The sequence below is a fragment of the Neodiprion fabricii genome, chromosome 7, assembly GCF_021155785.1.
Source record: "Neodiprion fabricii isolate iyNeoFabr1 chromosome 7, iyNeoFabr1.1, whole genome shotgun sequence".
NCBI classification, from domain to species: domain Eukaryota; kingdom Metazoa; phylum Arthropoda; class Insecta; order Hymenoptera; family Diprionidae; genus Neodiprion; species Neodiprion fabricii.
This window is the reverse complement of record NC_060245.1, coordinates 21249696-21268071: the sequence shown is the minus strand read 5'-3', so window position 1 is coordinate 21268071 and position 18376 is coordinate 21249696. Positions and strand designations below refer to the sequence as shown.

The 18376-nt window shown below is 40.1% G+C and overlaps 1 protein-coding gene across 7 annotated transcripts in view; it reads right to left on the bottom strand.

Annotated features, from left to right (window-relative positions):
• Nucleotides 1-18376, bottom strand: part of LOC124186067 (rho guanine nucleotide exchange factor 17) — a 47535-nt gene that overhangs the window by 27275 nt on the left and 1884 nt on the right. For 4 of the 7 annotated variants that reach the window (XM_046577428.1, XM_046577431.1, XM_046577426.1 and 1 more), the window contains exons 2-8: nucleotides 11924-12095; nucleotides 10132-10659; nucleotides 8577-8789; nucleotides 7937-8471; nucleotides 6678-7079; nucleotides 5800-6100; nucleotides 5386-5689 (exon numbers count right to left, since the gene is read on the bottom strand). In XM_046577428.1, coding sequence (XP_046433384.1) covers nucleotides 5386-5689; nucleotides 5800-6100; nucleotides 6678-7079; nucleotides 7937-8471; nucleotides 8577-8789; nucleotides 10132-10659; nucleotides 11924-12076 — 2436 coding nt within the window. In that variant the 5' untranslated portion in view covers nucleotides 12077-12095. The remainder of the gene's footprint in view (nucleotides 1-5385; nucleotides 5690-5799; nucleotides 6101-6677; nucleotides 7080-7936; nucleotides 8472-8576; nucleotides 8790-10131; nucleotides 10660-11923; nucleotides 12096-18376) is intronic. The other 3 variants (XM_046577429.1, XM_046577432.1, XM_046577430.1) reach the window with 2 other exon arrangements.

Genomic DNA, 18376 nt, shown 5'->3' with positions numbered 1-18376 from the left:
ACACTACCGTTATCGTTTCTTATTAACAAATTGATGAACACTTTTCAAAACCATCCGGTGATTCTATAGAAAATGTTGTAATCAAGGACTTGTTCAAACTTCAAGTCAATCGGACGAATAGATTTCAAAATTCGATCCACGCCGTTTTGAAAAAATTAATTATTTGTATCAAAAATAATTCTGTTATAAATGGATATTCATCAATAATAAAAAAAAAAAAAAAACGAAAACTCCTTAAAACCTTGTACTAATTAACCGTGTGTAAAAATTCGACCCTGTCGTTCGAATATCCTCGTAAAAAAATGTAAGAAAATCGATTTGTTTATGGACCAAATCCTTAAAGTTAGTATCTTGAACGAGAAATCCGTAAATCAACTGCTTCCCCGATTTTCACATCCAGATACGCTCTCGTCTCGGACAAAAAAGCAGAAAACGCGTCTCGCCAAATTATCGCATCCGTTAAAAATGGTTACCGCACTTAATAACTCGGGAGAAAATGACAACCTGCAGAATTTTATATCATCACCTAAAATTTTCATCAAACCGTCAAGAAATCAGACATTTAATCGTCAATTTCGTAAATTTTGATTCGACTTCATTGAAAATTAATCTTTCAAACCGCGAGATTTTATCGCAAATGCAAATATCCAGTAATTTTTTCGAGAGTCATTTCGGGGCTACCTTGAGAAAAAAATAAAAAAAAAATAAAAAAAAAAAAAATTAAACAACAAACCTGCGGAAGAAGAATAACGTCAACAAATCGAGGAGAGATTCTTCATCCGTCGAAAATCGAACCAGCTGAGAATCTCACGAGGTTTTATAAACCGCGACCCCCGAAATTGAGGCTGTGATCCGAATATGTGATCTATGTATAGATCCTTGAGTGCACTACTAGACGGGCATGCTTCGGGAGATTGTACACTCAAATATTTCCTTTAGCCGACGATAGCGTAACGTTTGGAAAGTGCTTATATTATATATACCTACCTACATGCATATATATATATTTATATATACACACACATATATGCATATATACAAATAGAATGCACGAATTTTTTATGACGAACTTGCATGTAATATATCAGCGTTGCCAACCTATCAGTCGAATATTTCTATAAATGGCGCCAAAACAATTCTTCAGATTTCTTAGTCAGATTTCTTGACTGCGCCGCGATAATTGATCATATTTCATTTTACGTTATGGACAATTTTTCTACAATATTTTCTCAGGCACCTCACAATTGGTCGATTTTTGGTCTGCTGTTCCGATTTCACAGATCATATTTAGAGATTTCGTTATCGGTCTCGAAATTTCGTCAGAGATCGTGAGATTTTCGACAGATTTCGGCCTAAGCGAGAATATTTCTTAATAACAAAACGATCAATTTTCACTTTTCTTTCAACGGACTCTAAATTTCTTTAGATTTAAAATTAAAAAAAAAATTTCAATTTAAAATGTGAAATTGTGAAATACAGTCGATCCTTCAATTCACCAAAAAGAAACAATTTCTCAAAAATTTCGTTCATAATTTATGCACAGCTGTTCTGATTTTAATGAAAATTGTTATTCTCGCTGTTGTTATATCATCGATACATGTATCAACGCTCCTTGGAAATACTCGCGGAAATTTGGCAGTAATAATAACAACACCAACAACAACAATAATTATCGAGACGATGGGGGGACGAGGAGAACTCGACGCTGTCTATTCGTTCGTCTGTCCAGCTGGGCTTCGGGCCAAAATAATATAAATTTATAATCCAAATGCCCAAAAATAAACTTTCGGGTGCTTGGAACGATGCATTCGGGCCTGCTTGGCAATCCCTGAGGAATTCGATCGATAACTTAATTTACGAATACGTAGGGTTTTCACGTACATATGTATAATGTAATAGATATGTTGTAATATTACAAATCGCTTCAAAATATTCCCTCCACACGCGGCTTTGCGCAATATTTTGAGGTCGCTTTTCAAGACGCGAATCTTCTTTACTCTTACCTCCAGCCTCGCTTCTTACAAAAATTGGAAGGGAAGAATTTTTTATACTAACAATTTTGCGGAAAAAAGAATTGGCGTAAGATACATGACTATAGACATGAATATATCTTTGTTTCACTTCCATTGTCGATTGTTGTGCAATTTAAATAAATTTTATTATATGTTTTTAATTCGTTTGTTGCAGAACTAAATTTGAAATTCAGATTGAACATTCAAACTCTCCAAATATCCGATCTCCCAGTAATTTTTTAAATTTTTGTTCATTTATTCTAATTCGTTTTTTATCTACAATTCGATAATCTGAATTTTATACGTATTGACATGCAAGCAATGAAGTTTCAGGATTCACAATATTTTCGCAGCGAGTATAACGATTATATGCGTATGAACCTATTGTACATGTATTTAATATACACGTGCAAATCAGCTATGCAAAAAATGTGTTCAATCAAAAAAGAATGACGGAAAAAAATCGGAGAGACGTATCGATAACTTGCAGTCAGCAGTTCCGATTTCCGGTGCGCTGCGTTTCCTGATCACGCACATTGCACGCAAATAATATTATTAATAATAACAACAATTATAACAGTTAAATGCCAGTCGCGTACAATCGTGGCGGAAAAAGTGTTTTGCGTCGGTGTAAAAATTGAAGAACAAGAATAAAAAACAGAAAGATCGCTATGTTTAATTTCAAAAACGTGAAACATTCATTTCACTAAATCTTAAAATTCATTGAGTCGAAATATTATGAATAGAAGAGTTGAAACGTAGAAGAGTACAAAGATACAGAAAACCAAAGTATGCGATGGTCGGAAAAGTTGGAAGACAAAAAGAAAAAAAAAAAAAACACAACCATCGCAAAAACGAAGAAACAAAAGCTGGAAAAAATGAGAAAAAAAAAAAATTGCGAAAAAATTCTTGACGTAGGTGTAAATACGCGTTCAAGTATACAAGTTGGTGTATAACTAGACGCCTGTCGGGATTCGCAGGCCTTACGCAAGGTCGGAAAATTGCGTCAAACGGAGCCGCGGGGGGCGGTAAAAAAGAAGGAGGGAGGAGACAGTTGGCGACCGAGTGAAATCGTCGCTTTGGGCCGCGGTTCGGTTTTCTGATGCTTTGGAAAACGGCGAGACGCAGATGTGCTGTCTTTGCCGTCGCGTCCCCAGGTATAAAGTACATCTTTGGCCCGGAATATCATCGTCTCGATTCGCCCCCGCGTCTGCATGCCCGCCACCGGCTCTTGGGACAAACAGAGACGTGGGGCGGGGTTGAAATTCCGAATTTTAAAAGCTCCGAAAGCGCTGAATTACGAATGATCCAAGATTTTCAGTTCCGTGAATTTCCGGCTCGGTGAAACTTTATTTTTCAAAATTTTTTGTCCACCGGAACTTTACTTTTCGGAACTTTGCTCCGTCGTAATTTGAATTTTTGGAATCCTGTATTACGGAACTTTGAGCCGTCAGGTTTCCGACCATTCGAAACTTTGTCGTTTCATAAAAGTTAGGTTTCTTCACTTCAAGTTTCACCACCAAATAATTCGGAACTTCAATCTCTACCCCAAAGTCGTGATCGATCCCTCCGTCGACGGACTTTAGAGACCGACCAAACGGCAACCGGCGCCGATCTCATCCGACGTCGAGATATCGTCGAATATTATTAGATTATTACGTGCCGCGTTGTGTCTCACGGCTTGCACCCAAATCCCGATCAAGTAGGATGATCGTCACCTCGTTTTGCTCTCTGCTGCGTCGAAACTACTTTCGAAGCGCGTTTTTTCGAAGGTCGAACCTTCCGGAAGGTTTGAATTATCAAATGCTCGATACCCCGAATGGTAACAATCAGTGATCAGGAAATATTTGCGAATAAGTAATAAGTAACGAATAAGAAGCAGGAGGGAAAAGAAGAAAGAACTCGCAGAGAACCATACTGATGTGTGATTTTTCATCCAAGCGTAATTTAAACTTGCACTGAATCGGTTTCTGTTTATCCACGTGTACTCCCCCTCCCCGCCCCCCTCACCGCTCTACTTCCGTTTTTTTTTTTTTTTCTTTCTCTTCAACTTCTTCTTCATCTTCGGATTACAAATAACACCGAGCACTTTGGTTTCCTTGCGAGCTGCGCTGCAGCGATCCATGTACCTATAATATCTGCAGAGACGTTCGATCCAATTCGGTCTAACGCGTATTGCGCAGCTGTGCGTCACATTCAAACGATGCCACAGAAGCGTGGAGATGCGCCCTTAACGATTTGTCGCGGCGCGAGTTTTCTATATTTTGTCTTTCCCGCCACTCAGTTTTAAAGCGAGTTTAAGGAGGTCATCTAGTGCGAAGGCTGTCCATTGGAATAGAATTTATCATAATTTTCGCATTATATTTATTGATATTTAAACAAACTTTGTGATTTTTTTCGAGATGAAATATTGAACATAACCTAATGTATACTGCCTAAAAGCGACGTAAGTAAAAAAAGTGTAGACACGATATCTCAAAAAGCACTCGACCAATCCTGCTCAAATTTTTACTATACATGCATGTTTATTATACATATACCTACCGCGTGAACTAGGATAATCATCATTGCTTTGGTAATTTTTGTTTCACCATATAAGCAAATAGAAAAAAAATGCGAATGTCAAATTTTTTTTCGTAAAACCAATCCTACCACAGAATTCATGATTATCTGACAGACCCGGTGTGTTCTCCAAGGTTAAACGACACGATTCGATCTTGAAAAAACAGACGAAATTGATTTAGCTTCTAGTTCACCGGTCGCAAAAAATGAATGAAAAGAACATAGCTCAAAATCAGGAGAACAAGAAACCCTCAGAGGCAATAATGTGAGTTCGTTACGAGCGTGCCACCGAATAAAGTCGCTCCACATCAACATGATGTAAAGAAATAAGGTGCCTCAGAACTGAAGACCGATTTCGCTCAGTATGTGTTTATATCCAAAATGACGTAACAGAAATAATGTAAATAGGTTACTTAAGGTTACTTATTTATTTCCGTATAATCTGTTTGATGAAAATGCCAGTTTCTGCAGTCAAAAGTTGCAAAAATAATTATATGAACGGTCCACATCCAGAATCTCCTTTTCCAAAATTCCACCTAACCAAAATTCCCCTTTCGAAATATTGTTATACGTTTATTAATGTCCGTACAGTCATTTATTTATTCATTTATTTGGTAATATTTTATCCATGGGAATTTTTTCCACGGTGGATTCTGGGGGATTCTAGACGGTCACCAACATCAACATAAACACTAATGAACAAAATGTGAAGCCTACATAACGTCACCTTGGATATGTTTTCTGACTGGTTTAACTAAACAAGTGTATGCATGTGCATTGTTCCGCAAAACAAATCAACTATTAGACTCACATTTCGATGAGTTGTCGGTGCGCGCGCAACACGTTCAGAAGAACCCCTCAGCAACTCAGCGAGGAGTTCGGGACTGGGTCCAGGAAGTCCTTCGAGTTTGCTGGGGCTGGACGTGGTCCTGTGATGACACGGAGTTGGCGGTTCCGAGCCGCTGTTGGTTCCGGCGCTATAGGAGAGGTTGGCCGACACCTTGCGTCTGGGTCTCAGACCCCCGTCCATCAGGCCGATATCCGGGGTTCTAGGCTTCGCCATTTCGGCCTCAAGCATCTGCCCGTAAGGTCCGCGCAGCGGTCGCTTGCTGTACCTGGGTAAAAAAAAAAAAAAAAATTAAGATGTGGAACCTATCGACCAAAACTTGATTGGAGAACCTCGAGGTTTTGGATGGGTCATTTTTATTTTACAAGAATCCTTTACCTCCGTGGCGTTTGGCCTTCGCAGTCGGAAAGGTCGCTCGGTGTCGCCGGGACGTCGTCCCGCTCCTCGCTGCTCTGAGCAGCGAGTTTGTTTCTGTCGGCATCCGAGGGTTCCGGCCACTGCGTTATGTAGACACCTTTTCGACGCTTGCTCGTGTCGCCTCGGTATCGTCGAGGCTTTCCCGGCGATGAAGCCTCCGACGGCGTTTCCGACGGTGCCTCGCTGCCTTCGCTCGCCTGACTCAACCGTGGCTCCTCTGGCGGTGGCGTCACTATAACTTCATGCGGCTCGATCTTAGAGTCTGAGGAAAGGAGCGCGGATCGCGTGTGAATGCTGGGATCTCACTTCGCGGTTTCAATTCTGCACGATTTTTTCTTTTTTTTTTTTTCTCTCGATTACAAATCTTTCAGGGAATGAGTTTTCAGGGACTTTATTGTAATAAATTTCAATACCTACTTATGATTTCTAGTACGATTCTCGAGGGATTGTTTTTTCTACGCCAATGAAATTCTAAACAATCCCTGAACAATAATTCCATCAATTCTACAGTAGGTATATTGTACTTTGTCCGATCGAGTGTAAATACGTAGAAAAAAAAATCGTTGTGGTGAAATTTCATCAAACTTCTTGCCAAATTTCATAAGATTTATAGTGAAATTCCAGAGCAGTGAGTCACATTGCGAAGCAACATAAATTCGACACGAATTACAGCTAACTTCAATCTATGAATCCCTTTCGAATTTCTGAGAAACTCTACTCTAGCAAATCTTGAAGCCAAGATTTTACGCGCATTTTAAGACGCTTATTTACAATAAAAAAAATAAATATATATATATATATATATATATATAAATTGCAAAAACTAGTAAGAAACTCACCTCTGTGAACAACCTCCTCAACAGCTGTTTCAAGGACGTCGGAATTGTCAGGCAGACACTCAGGGGCGGGTAGATCAGGCTGAACGAGATCAACCCTGGGCTCGTGGCTCTCGGGAACGGGGGGTTCGGGACTGGTAAGGGCGCTGGAGGTGGCAAGGCTGTCGGAGCCGTCACTCCTGGGCCTGACCTCCTCCTGACCCTGGTTTCCAAGGCCTTCGGCACTTCCTACAGCGCTGTCGACGCTGGTGGTGCTGGCCCTGGGGCTTTGCCGACTTGGACTTTGCGACGCAGAGCCGGGGGTGGGACTCGCCTCCCCCCGACGCCTCGGCAGCGTGCTTGCCCTGACATCGCGGCCTTCGTCCCGCTCGGATTTCGAATGTGGTTGAACCCTGAGTCGGCTACCTGTACAGTGACGAAACGGAGGGTCGTTAGTGGCTGGAAAAGGGGCTGGGAAGGGCGAACGATCACTCGTTAATCAAGTATTGAAAAAATATAGGTTACTTTGACTCAGAGAAAATTAGTTTGGGTTATTTAGAGAGAGAAAGTTTGTCATAATTGAGGGGGTGTGTTCGAGTTAATGGGTGAAAAAGTAGACGACTTTCGAGAATTCACATCTCGACAATGAATTATCCAAATCGAAAGAGATCATTTTTATTTGAAATTTAGTAGGTTCAGATTCGTTCACCCTTTTCTCTATAAGAATCAACTGACAAGAAGTATCGATATCGAGGATAACGTCAACCATTTTGCGCGTTGACAGGTTTTGCGGTACCCGCGATATCTCAAAAACGGCTGAACCGATTCATTTAAAGTTTGGAGAGTAAAAGAAAGTCTACGTCTTAGAATAAATATGCAAACGAAGCTCGATCTGCGTACTTTTGCGTAAAAAAACTTCAAATCAAATTAAACAACTGATTATTGAAATGAATTGATATCCAAAATTCACCATTTTTTTTTTTTAGCCATATTTCAAACGTTTCCTCCGCCACTTTTCACCATCGTATCCAGGAAATCCTCACTTCCTCTGGCTGTATAACGATAGTGAGGAACGAGGCCGAAACCAGCAGCCAAACGTTTTAATTGTTCATTTGAACAAGGTAGTTAAATCCAAAAATAAAAATTTTCTAAAATGCCTTGAACCCCCGATACTTTTATACAATATCGAGGATGAAACTAAGCCGCAATTGTCTATTTTCAAAGAATTTAACACGTTTGGCGGCTAACTTCAGCTTCAAGAGTGCGGATTCTCCTGTACATACCGTGGTTAAAGTCGACCTGGCCAAAAGATGCGCTTCTGTAGGGGGCGCCGCTTCTGTGAAATGAGAGAAGCGGGCCCCTCGGCTCGAGTCGTGTGACGGCGTCACGTGCCTCGGGGTCCGATCCGCGAGCCGAAGCGGCGTTCGGCAGGGTATCGCAGAGCTCGGCGAGGCTTCGGGCACTGTCCACAACGGAATCACTGTACTGGCGCAAGTGTCTCGCGTCACTGTTACCACCCTCACTTGAAACCACCCTCCCTTCATCGACGGCACTGTCAATCCTCTCCTCGTGTCGTAGGGGCGGTTTTCCCCTTCCCTGTTTCCGCCTGACGGAACCAGTACCGTTACCGGTCTCGGTACCGTTGCTCTGAAGAACCGGGTCTCCACCACTAACACACTCTTCACTGACACTCTCACTCCTAGGTAAGGTTCTCGACTGATTTCCCGACGACGACGAGTTGTTGCTTCCGCTTCCCTCGCTGTACGTGTAACTCCTCAGACCCGTCGGACGCTCCTCGCAACTTCCGCAATTCTGGATCTGTGGGTTCCGCAATTTACCGACCGTGTTAACAAAAGAAAAAAAACAAAAAAGATAAAAGTAACAACGAAACCCCGAGGCCATCGGGGCCGACTCGCGACTCACCTGCTGCTGTTGGGGGGGCGGCGAAGAGGCATGCAACCTCGACGGCCTGCGGGGTGGTGGGACCGGCGCTGGGACCTTCAGCTTTTCCGTCAGCTCTCGGAGACGCTCGGCCTTGTCGCTGCGGGGGCTGGAAGAGGACTTCTTGCCGCTCCCCCCTCCGCCCCCACTCCAACGGAATCTGTGCAAACGGTCCACTGCTGTCACAGCTGGCTCCTGTCGGCGAAGAGAGTAACGAACTGTATTTCTTCACTGTGGCAAATGAGCTCGGTGGCCTTTCGATTGTTAGTTTTAACTGGTGATTGGGGTTTCCAAGGTACCTATTTTAAATTTTCTTTTTCTTTTGATCCCCCCTCGGGAAAGAGATCCTTTGATTTGGACAGAAAATAGCGTCAAGGTAAATATTTCAACTTTGATGCAACCTTGTGGCCATGAATATGAACCACGTTAAATTGGTTAAAGAAATTAAGTAGAAACTTGTCACCGTTAGAAACCAGAAAAAAAAGAAAAACAACGGGGTGCGAAAACCTCGGAGACAGTTCAATTGGAATCGAAATGAGCAGATTCAAAAAGTAAAATAGTACGCTGCACCTGCGGTCAATAATTCGTACAAATGAGTTTTGAAACGAGTTTTCACGCAGATGATATGCCACAGCGGTTTGAACTGAATGTGCTGTACCGTTATTCTGGAGTTTCGTAAACAGGCGTTAAAGAGTTGTGCAAATCCAGCGAGGTGTTTGGCAAGTCGCGGAGCGATAATCGGGTTGCTTGTGCTTTTCGCGAATTTTTTTTCTCCCATTACTTCTTTCCCACCCTAGTGATTTACGACGTATGTACGTATAAGGTGTGGAAAATTGGCTGAAGCGAGGAGTGATCCTCATCCTCGAACAGTACATTCGAGCAAATTTTCACACCGTTTCGTTCACAACTTACGTTATACAATTTCTTGGCAATTATTACGGGCCCTGTCCAAGAAGAGAGCTCGTCGTCGTCGCGATGCGTTATACATTGGAAGCGGTAGTTATGCCAGAGCAATTATTTCCATCGGTTAAGAATCATCGTCGTTGCCTTACGGCGAGTCGTGTCGCGTCTCTTACGTCATTATGCGAATCGTTATCCAAGAAATTTTTGAACTTGAGGCTATAAATATTGCACCACGTCTACACCTATACACCCAGCGGCCTCAGACTACCAAATATATAACACAACACACCAGCTGCGTATTTATCATCATCCGGACACGGTAGGTACGTATGTACCTAAAATCGCTCCATGTAGACACCGATTTCTCAGCCGAACGAAAATGCACTCGACGATTACGCGATGTTTTTATCCAATCTGCCAAAAGTCACGCACCTCGAGGTACGAAGTATCGATATCGTCAAAGAAATAGATACAACAGAGAGCGAGGAACGGTACCCTTTGACGAATCTTTTCACGCAAACAAGATGGTAATATTAACCGTGGTGGGGGTGGATGGGGGCAGGAAAAAGGGATCGTGCACTCCGGGACTCTGGGACTTCGGGGGAGGGGTGGGCGAAAAGAGGTCTCTACCAACCTGTAACTTGAGGGTTTGGTGTTTGGTCCACTGGGCAAGCTGTCGTGGCACCGACACTGAGTGGACCACTGAGGCTGGGAGTGAGGTCGCGGCCGATCCGTGGCTGGCTGGCTGAAAACCGCCTCCTTGTTTATTATTAGCCAAGAAGTTTGGCGGCAGTTGTCCCGCCGTTGCCGGTGGCTCCGCTTGTCGCTGCAGCGTCGGCGGCCCGTTACTAATTCCGATGCTGCTGCCGCCCCCGACGCCCCCGACGCCGAGCGTCGCCCCCGTCGACGAGGAAGAGACGCGTGGAAGCGGCAGCCGGGAACGGGGCCCGATGCAGCAGCAATCGGCGACGCTGCTCGCCAGGTCCAAGCCCGGCTTATTATCACCAGCAACGCCGCCAGCCGGCTTGTCTGTCAGACGCTCCCGCGAATTTGAATCTCCCGCCGCTTCCCGCGAGTTGCGCTTCTTCCGACGATCCTGCGACGACTCTTGATCCCGACCACTCGCTGCCGGGATGCTCTCCTGTCGGCACGGTTTCGTCACCTTAGGGGTACGCAGCGACCCGTTTCACCATGTAGTACAATACGTGTGCGTGTCGTTGGCGTTTTTTTTTTTGGAATTTTTTTTTTTTTTTTTTTCACAACAACTTTCTCTTTCAAACAGTTCAACGTTAGCATGCTCAATTTTTAATATACGCAAAATTGTTATACGAAAATTTTCACAATTCTATACAATGGGAAAAGAGTTTATTTACTGTTAAGAAACGTATATTTGGATACAGCGAAATAAATGCTTAGTTATTATTATCAAATTTTAGTTGAGCCAAATGATGATCGATAGAAATTTGTTAATAGTTGAAAAATCATACTTGGCTAAACTAGAATTTGGTCATAATAACTAAACGTTTATTTCGCTGTATCCAAATATACGTTTGTTAACAGTAAATAAACTCTTTGCACATCAAGAATAATATGATTATTCTTGTGTTGTAGAATTTGGCGTGCAGAATTTTTTTTTCAATCTTTCGTGCAAATCAATCGAATTGCTGAGGTAAATTTTATCGTACAATAGTGTTCCATGCATCTATCTTCTTGAAATACCTGAACCATTTTTCACTCACGATCAGGAAAAACACTTTTATCGTTACAATTTTTTGGATCGCTTCACTTCATTAGCAAACTATTTTTAAATATCTGTTAATGATAACTGATCAACGAGTGAATTATAGTTTTCCGGTGAAAGAACAAAGGTGAAAATTCGTCACTCGGTTTAAAAAAAAAGGCTGATTAAAAAATTGGCAAGACGGTATTGCATACATACATATTAGGGGGTGGAGTTTTGTTCTTGTTTTATTTTTTTTTTTAATTTTGAAATTTTATAACTCGTCAATGGATTAGTGTACCGATAAGACCAGAACGTATTTCTGTAGGGAATTGAACGCTCTACAAAAAAGGTTTCTTGTCATTTTACGATAAAACTACTCTTTCAAAAATTATGTGATGTGTAACAGAAATATTTAGGCTTTAGGATTAAACCTGTGCTTTTCTGGAGATTTCTATCTCATAATTTTTGAAACAATTTCGAGGAGGGATTAAGTAAAATTTCAAAAAAAGTCCCAAACGAAGACCACCGTAATACAATATGTGTATGTCCTTGTAAAATTGCGATCAATTTTCGGGAAACGAACTAGTCACCTTTGATCCTTCCTTTAAAAATTGTAAAAAAAAAAAATCAAAATTTAAAAAAGAAACTTTTTAAAAAGAAATGAAAACAACACGCAACGACACACGGCGAAACGGAGACTCACCTGGGACAGTCTGAGACCGTATCTCGTGCCACCGAGGACAACGTAACCGCCTCCAGCTCCTCCCGTCATTGCTCTGGCAGCCCCTCCGAGCCATCCTCCGAATCCGCCACCGCTGCTCGCCCTCTCGCCTCCTTCCCCGGCGCCGCGGGGCATTCTTCATCCTTCCCTCACCCTGGGAAAATTAACAAGATGTACACCAAGTCCAAAACCAGAGGAAAAGAGAAAAACCTGGCTAGTTTTTTCACGATTTTTTTTTTTTTTTTTCAAGTGGTACAAGACAAATTTTGCGATACATATACATATATATTGAAGAGAAAGACAAATTGTAGCGAAACGCATTTTTCATCGTTTTTTCCGTACACAAAACACCCGTTTCTGTGACGAAATAGCGAGTCTGGGAACGCGCATGCGCGCAGTACACAAAATACCACTTTTCAACTCCTAGGAGTCTTTTCTGTACTCCGCGCATGCGCAGTCGCGAATAAATCTGACATTACGCGATCCTAACCTCAATTTCGTGCTTGGTAAAAAAGAAAAAAAAAAAAAAAACGCGCGTAACATATTCTTGTTATATATTCTGGCCCCACGTATTCGCAGTATTCGTCTTCGGAAATACCGAAAAAACCGAGTTTACCTCCTTGTTACAAAATATACTATTTCACGGTCGCTTACGAAAATTGTTTTAATCATCAATTCGATCCACTCTTCATTCTCCGCGTCATTTTATCGAAGATGACCCTTTCGGTTCAATCCGAATATCGATTCGCAACACGTCCGTGTCACGATAACCGTTTTCCAACGTCAATTTCCGGTCCGCGTCACCAGGGGGCAAAGAACTTCCGCACCGATTGTACAGGCGTACAAACTAAAATCAGCTCGCACGTGTCTCATTGCGTTCGAACTGGACGATAAGTTATTATAATACGGACGAATTCGATGTTTCTTTTTTCTTGTTTTGTTTCGTTTTGTTTTAAAAGTCAATTTTCATTCGCCAACTAATAGAGGAAATACATATATTCAAAGCTGTGTGAAAAAATGTGTATTCAGAAGAGGCCTGTGTTTTTTTTTTTTTTTTTTTTTTTTTTTAAACAAAAATCATGTCCCTCTTTTTTTTCTTTATTCATATATTTACTATTCGTATAAAGATAAAAAAAAATATTCTCATACAGATACAAGCTGTGAATATATATGTTTTTTTTTAATTCTTGGTGAAACATACGTGTAAAAGTATTGAAAATCAATTCGCTTGCCTTTGAAGCCAAAAAGACATTTAACGAATAATTACAGTAGATAAATTCAACTGTCGGAAATGAAAATCAGCCCCGTATAATCCATGATTATCAATTCGTACAGTGATACCGTTGAAACACGTGACGGCGTCGAATTTATACACACGTATTACGATTCGTCCAGATAAATAAATAAACGGACACGCGTCACTCTGACATTTATTTGGAGCAGCGGTGTATATACACACACACACATATATATATACATATATATATACATATATATATATGTATATCATATGCATGTACAGCCAAAAATTTTGAGACGAACGAACTGCATTGCGACGTATTTGTGTTGCGCTTGACCTTGCATAAAACACGAGGAAATTTACTGTCATCGTAAAATGGAGGAATTTGCTTTGAGGCGAACGGATGTATAATATCTGCACCGATCATTATTCATTCGGGTGAAATTTTGTTCCATTGCTGCAATTCGGCTCTTGCAGTTCTCGTAAAAAGAAAATCTGCTTTTTCAGCTGCTATAGATAAATTAAAAGACGAGAAACAGAATGGATGAAACGGGATATTCCTGTGAGCAAACTTCTCGTACCATTGTTCAGCTTTGCTCGCAGCCCCGTTTGCGGGAAGTTAGGCAAAGTCGAGGTGCCTAGGTATGTCAGTTTAAGGATGCGTTGGCTATAAATTTTCAATCAAAAGTGAGTCTCGTTGACAATATTGACTGCTTAATGTTGAGATAAAAATCTGAAGAAAATCAAGCATAATAAACACGATAAGAGAATTAAATTTGAATAATAATAACGCTCAAAAGTTATCAGTGAATTGTTTAAACAGAACATTGTTTAACAAATCTTCGGGGAATGTTTATTTTGTTCGCGTGAAATGTGTTCGTTGATTTTTCTGGACGGACATGAATTTTTAAACAATCTTCTCACTATTTTCAAGTTTTAAAAAATGGAGGAAAAGTCGTGTATTTTGAATACGTTCTCATAAAAACGTCGTATACTAAAATTGAAAAAAGCTTCTGGAGCATTGAACCAATATAGTTTCGTAAGTAAAGCCTTTAGAAATTTTGGAAAACGAAAATTTCAAAATAATGAGAAAATTCTTTAAAAATTCACGTGTATTCGGAAAAATCAACTAATTCATTTCACCTGACAAAAAAAAAAAGATTCCCTAAAAATTTGTCAAACAATGTTTCGTTCAAACAATTCATTGACGAACTTTTGGGCATTATTTTTAATCGAATTCGATTTTTTTTATTTCCTTTACCGTGGTTAATTTTTGTCAGATTCTTATCTTATCGCAAAGGTATCGAATATCGTCGACGAGACTCAAGTTTGGTTCACAATGTATAGCCAATTCTCCTTAATTCACGGGAAACGGTTATTACAAAGATTACGACACGCGTGTTTCCTTTGTCGCAGAGCTGCAGTGCGAGTGAGAAACTTATCTGCGAGGGATTTTTATCTCTTCCTCGAAGAGTCGAAGACACTTCAAAGCCTTGAATGTCTGTGTTTGTGTGGATAAAATCGCACTCGGCGTCACGCGTCGAGTTAAATACGAACACGAGTCTTCGCCTGCAGTCCCGTGTTTGTCACTTTAAATTATTACTACGTGAGATTAATTAATTAATTGACTGCTCATCTTTCTCTCAACCTCTTTAATATATAACAGCCGGCAAGAAAACTGGGTCGCGCTTCCAGCCCGCGTGATGTAACAAACCGATGGAGAAAAATTTTCCTACGAGGACTAGATTACGGTTTTTTTTCTCCTTTTGTTTTTTCAATTTTATTGCGAAAAAAAGTACAACATTTTTACCAAGCATTCCAATTTAAAACCTGATTTCATGGTTTTATAGCTCGCAGAATCGTTGATCTGTATCATTGATATATATGTTTAAGATCGTCAAATTAAAAAAAAAAAAAACAAAAAAAAAAAAAAAATTTACGTTGGTTTAAAAATATTCGATTCAAAGTGAAACATGGATGAAAAATGGCGGTTTCTTCCTGTTTTAATACTATAATTGAATTTGATTTTTCATCTCTTGCAATTCCACATTCTTAATTATTCCAGTCTTTGTTCCGTTTCAGCTGCTTCCAGAAATTCACACGTCAGAATAACCTGCGTACCTTTGCAAGCATAATTCACAGGTGAGGTGAATAAAAAAAAAAAAAAAAAAAAAAACAAAAAAAACAGTAATTACGTACATGAATTCCCAACAAAGACTTGTGAAATTAACGGCATTTGGTGGGACGAGTAATAAATTTTAATCACACCCGCATTCTTGGGCCAAAAATAGGTACGTGTGCGCATATTGCGAATTCCTCGCAATCCATGCAGGTATGTGTATACCTATGCAATGTAAACTCGAGACATACGTTTTTGCCTTTTTAGTCACGTCATTTTGTCGACGCAATTTTTAAAATATTTCTGCAAATATCCACGCTATCGGTCAAATGATTTCTCCGAGATTGGAAAAAAATTTTAACCGTACGATGTATAAGATTTCGATTTATAAAATGTAATAACAAAACGACAATATAGAATAACGAAGCAGCCTCTTGTGGAATCAAATGATGCACTAATTCGTATAAATTTTTTTTTAACGATTTCAGTCACTGATCGACTATCACAATGAAATATCATGAATTAAAGCTTGACGTTGAAAAATATATTTTTTTTCCAATTGCAAACGACAAAACTCTTTCCGCGATGTGTTGAGAATTTTTCCTCGCCAGAGAAATGAGATGAGAAATTATCTGGGTGTAGATAGACTTTATAAGTTTTTTCGGGGGTTTTGGGCACCGAAAAGATTTCATCTCGGGATCGATTTGTAAACGCCTTTACCGACTAATTGGGATATCACGAAGAACTCGAAAAAAGGGGCGGGGACCGAAATCCTGAAACAGCAAGCAGTCGACTGATTGTAAAATCGAAATTTTCGTATTTTCGCAATTCAATTGCCGATTCTCAGAAAAAATATTCACCCCAATTTTATTTAAACATTTTAGGGTTGTAAATTTTTTTTATCGTTCCGCAAGACAACTTTTCGTATTCGCAGTCTTTGTACGTTTCTAACTGTAGATAATTTGACTTTCGGGATTTCGTAGCGTCGACTTTTTCATCTTTCGCATTTTTGTACTCTGCTGTAAGAAAAAAAAAAAAAGAACAAAAAAATCGCACGATCAACCACAGCTGAGAAAATACCGACTATATTGTTATCTTTTCAACAATCAATCGCCGGTATTTGAGCACTACTATTTTAAATGACCCTGTTATTAATACAAACGTCGCTCAAACGGAAACTATTACCATTCAATGCTACATTTACTTCAATACATTAAAACCATAATAGTGATAATAATAATTTTTCTCATTCAAAGTAATTTTGCAATGTTACGCGAAAGTATTTGCAATTCCGGAACCACCGAGTCATCAGACGCGGCCAAGTAATTGGTCACGATGCTGCAGAGCGCCTCGATATTTCGCTAAAATCCCCATCGGTATGCGCGAATGTTTGTTCAAGCTCATATTCCTAATTCCTTTCAATCTCTTTTTTACAATATCGTTTTTCTTTTTTTTTTTTCTCTCAAATTCTTCCCAACGCGAAACACGAGGAAAAAAAACGCAACCGAGTATAAGAAGAAACAGAAAGGAGGGGACGAAAAGGCCGGCGCACTTTAGATGAATGGAAATTGCAAATTTTCGCAAAACTGAGGCGGGTGCAACTCGGGCGTTCCGACCTGGCTATAAATAAGCCGAGTTTTCCGTTGTGACGAGGCTCCGATTTGCCGGGGATAAACCCACTTTCGCTATCGTCAAGAATCATTGGCCGAGCCGATCCGGGTGCTCTGAACTTATCGCGCGCTCTTCTTACTCACAGTCGTAAAACATTCCTTAAAGCTGCACACGCGCCGGCAGCATCGGGGATAATACTCCCAACAATTTCGCATTCCCGCTTATTATACGATACATGGATACCAAAATTAGCGACGATATTCAGGGACCCGAATTCCTCCTTCCGCTCATTTTCTCGTTCTGCTGCAGAGAACGGAGAGGATAAAAGAACAGATTTTACTTAAAAACTGCACGGGAAAAGAGGGACGCTTCAGGATTTTTCGTAAAACATACTTTATAAAATTCAGAATTTACTCTATATTAACAGTACGAAAAGTACTATGGGCGAAGTGAAACCTGCTACATTTGTTATGAAAAATATAGTTGTAGTCGCAGTTGTGTAAAAATATAGAAAAACCCTGACGCGTCCCTCAAACATTCCTGCGCTGAGAAAAAAATTTCATTTGTTACATCGTTAAAGAAAATGTTTGAATATTTTTTGTTTACAGTTAAAAAACTCCCTTCCATTTCGTACCCATAAATATATTTTTCACGTCGCTGTTAGATAAAAAATAAAAATATTTGAGGACGGAGTTTTAACCAAAACTAATCTTATCGCTCGGTCGGATATATGACGTCGAAGATTTTGTTAAAAAAAAAAATTTCACGAGGTTGAAGTCAGTGACGTTACGCGTATATCGAAAGTTTGAAAGAAGAATAACAATTTTGCATCTTTGGAATAATTGAAGAGTTTGAAATTTGCAAAATCTGAGTTTCACGATGCCTTGTCAACGGTTTAAAAAATCTCACGCAATCCTCTGAATTTTCCAAAAAATATATTTTCTTTCAACGTTTTTCTAAAGATTCGTCGTTACATCAACGTTGAAAACTTATCAGCCTGATAAATTTTCGTCAGTCTCTTTCGTTTCTTCAACGTCATCGTCGTCATCGTATACGCGCGAAATTCGATCTTCGAACCAGACGTTTCTTTGATAAACGATATAAAGCTATCGGTCGTCGAGGCATGGCACATATTCCTCAGTTTGTGGTATCACAGTGCGACTCTATACCGTGCTTACAGTATAAATATACGGGTGAGAAAGAGACGAGACCAGCTGGCTTCGCGGATATCACAGTTTTGTATTATATGCAACGCATTCGGCGCGCGCAGCTTTGACAAATTGTCAATAAATCCGCGGAGAACGCGAATTAATTTTTTTAAACTTTTTTTGTATTTCTTTTTTTTTTTTTTTTTTTAATTCAATCGGTTTCGTTTAAAATCAAATTCAGATTCCATTTACTGATTCATCGCTACGACATAAAACGATCACAGTCAGACTGTGAATCTGAGAATTTTGGTTTTTCT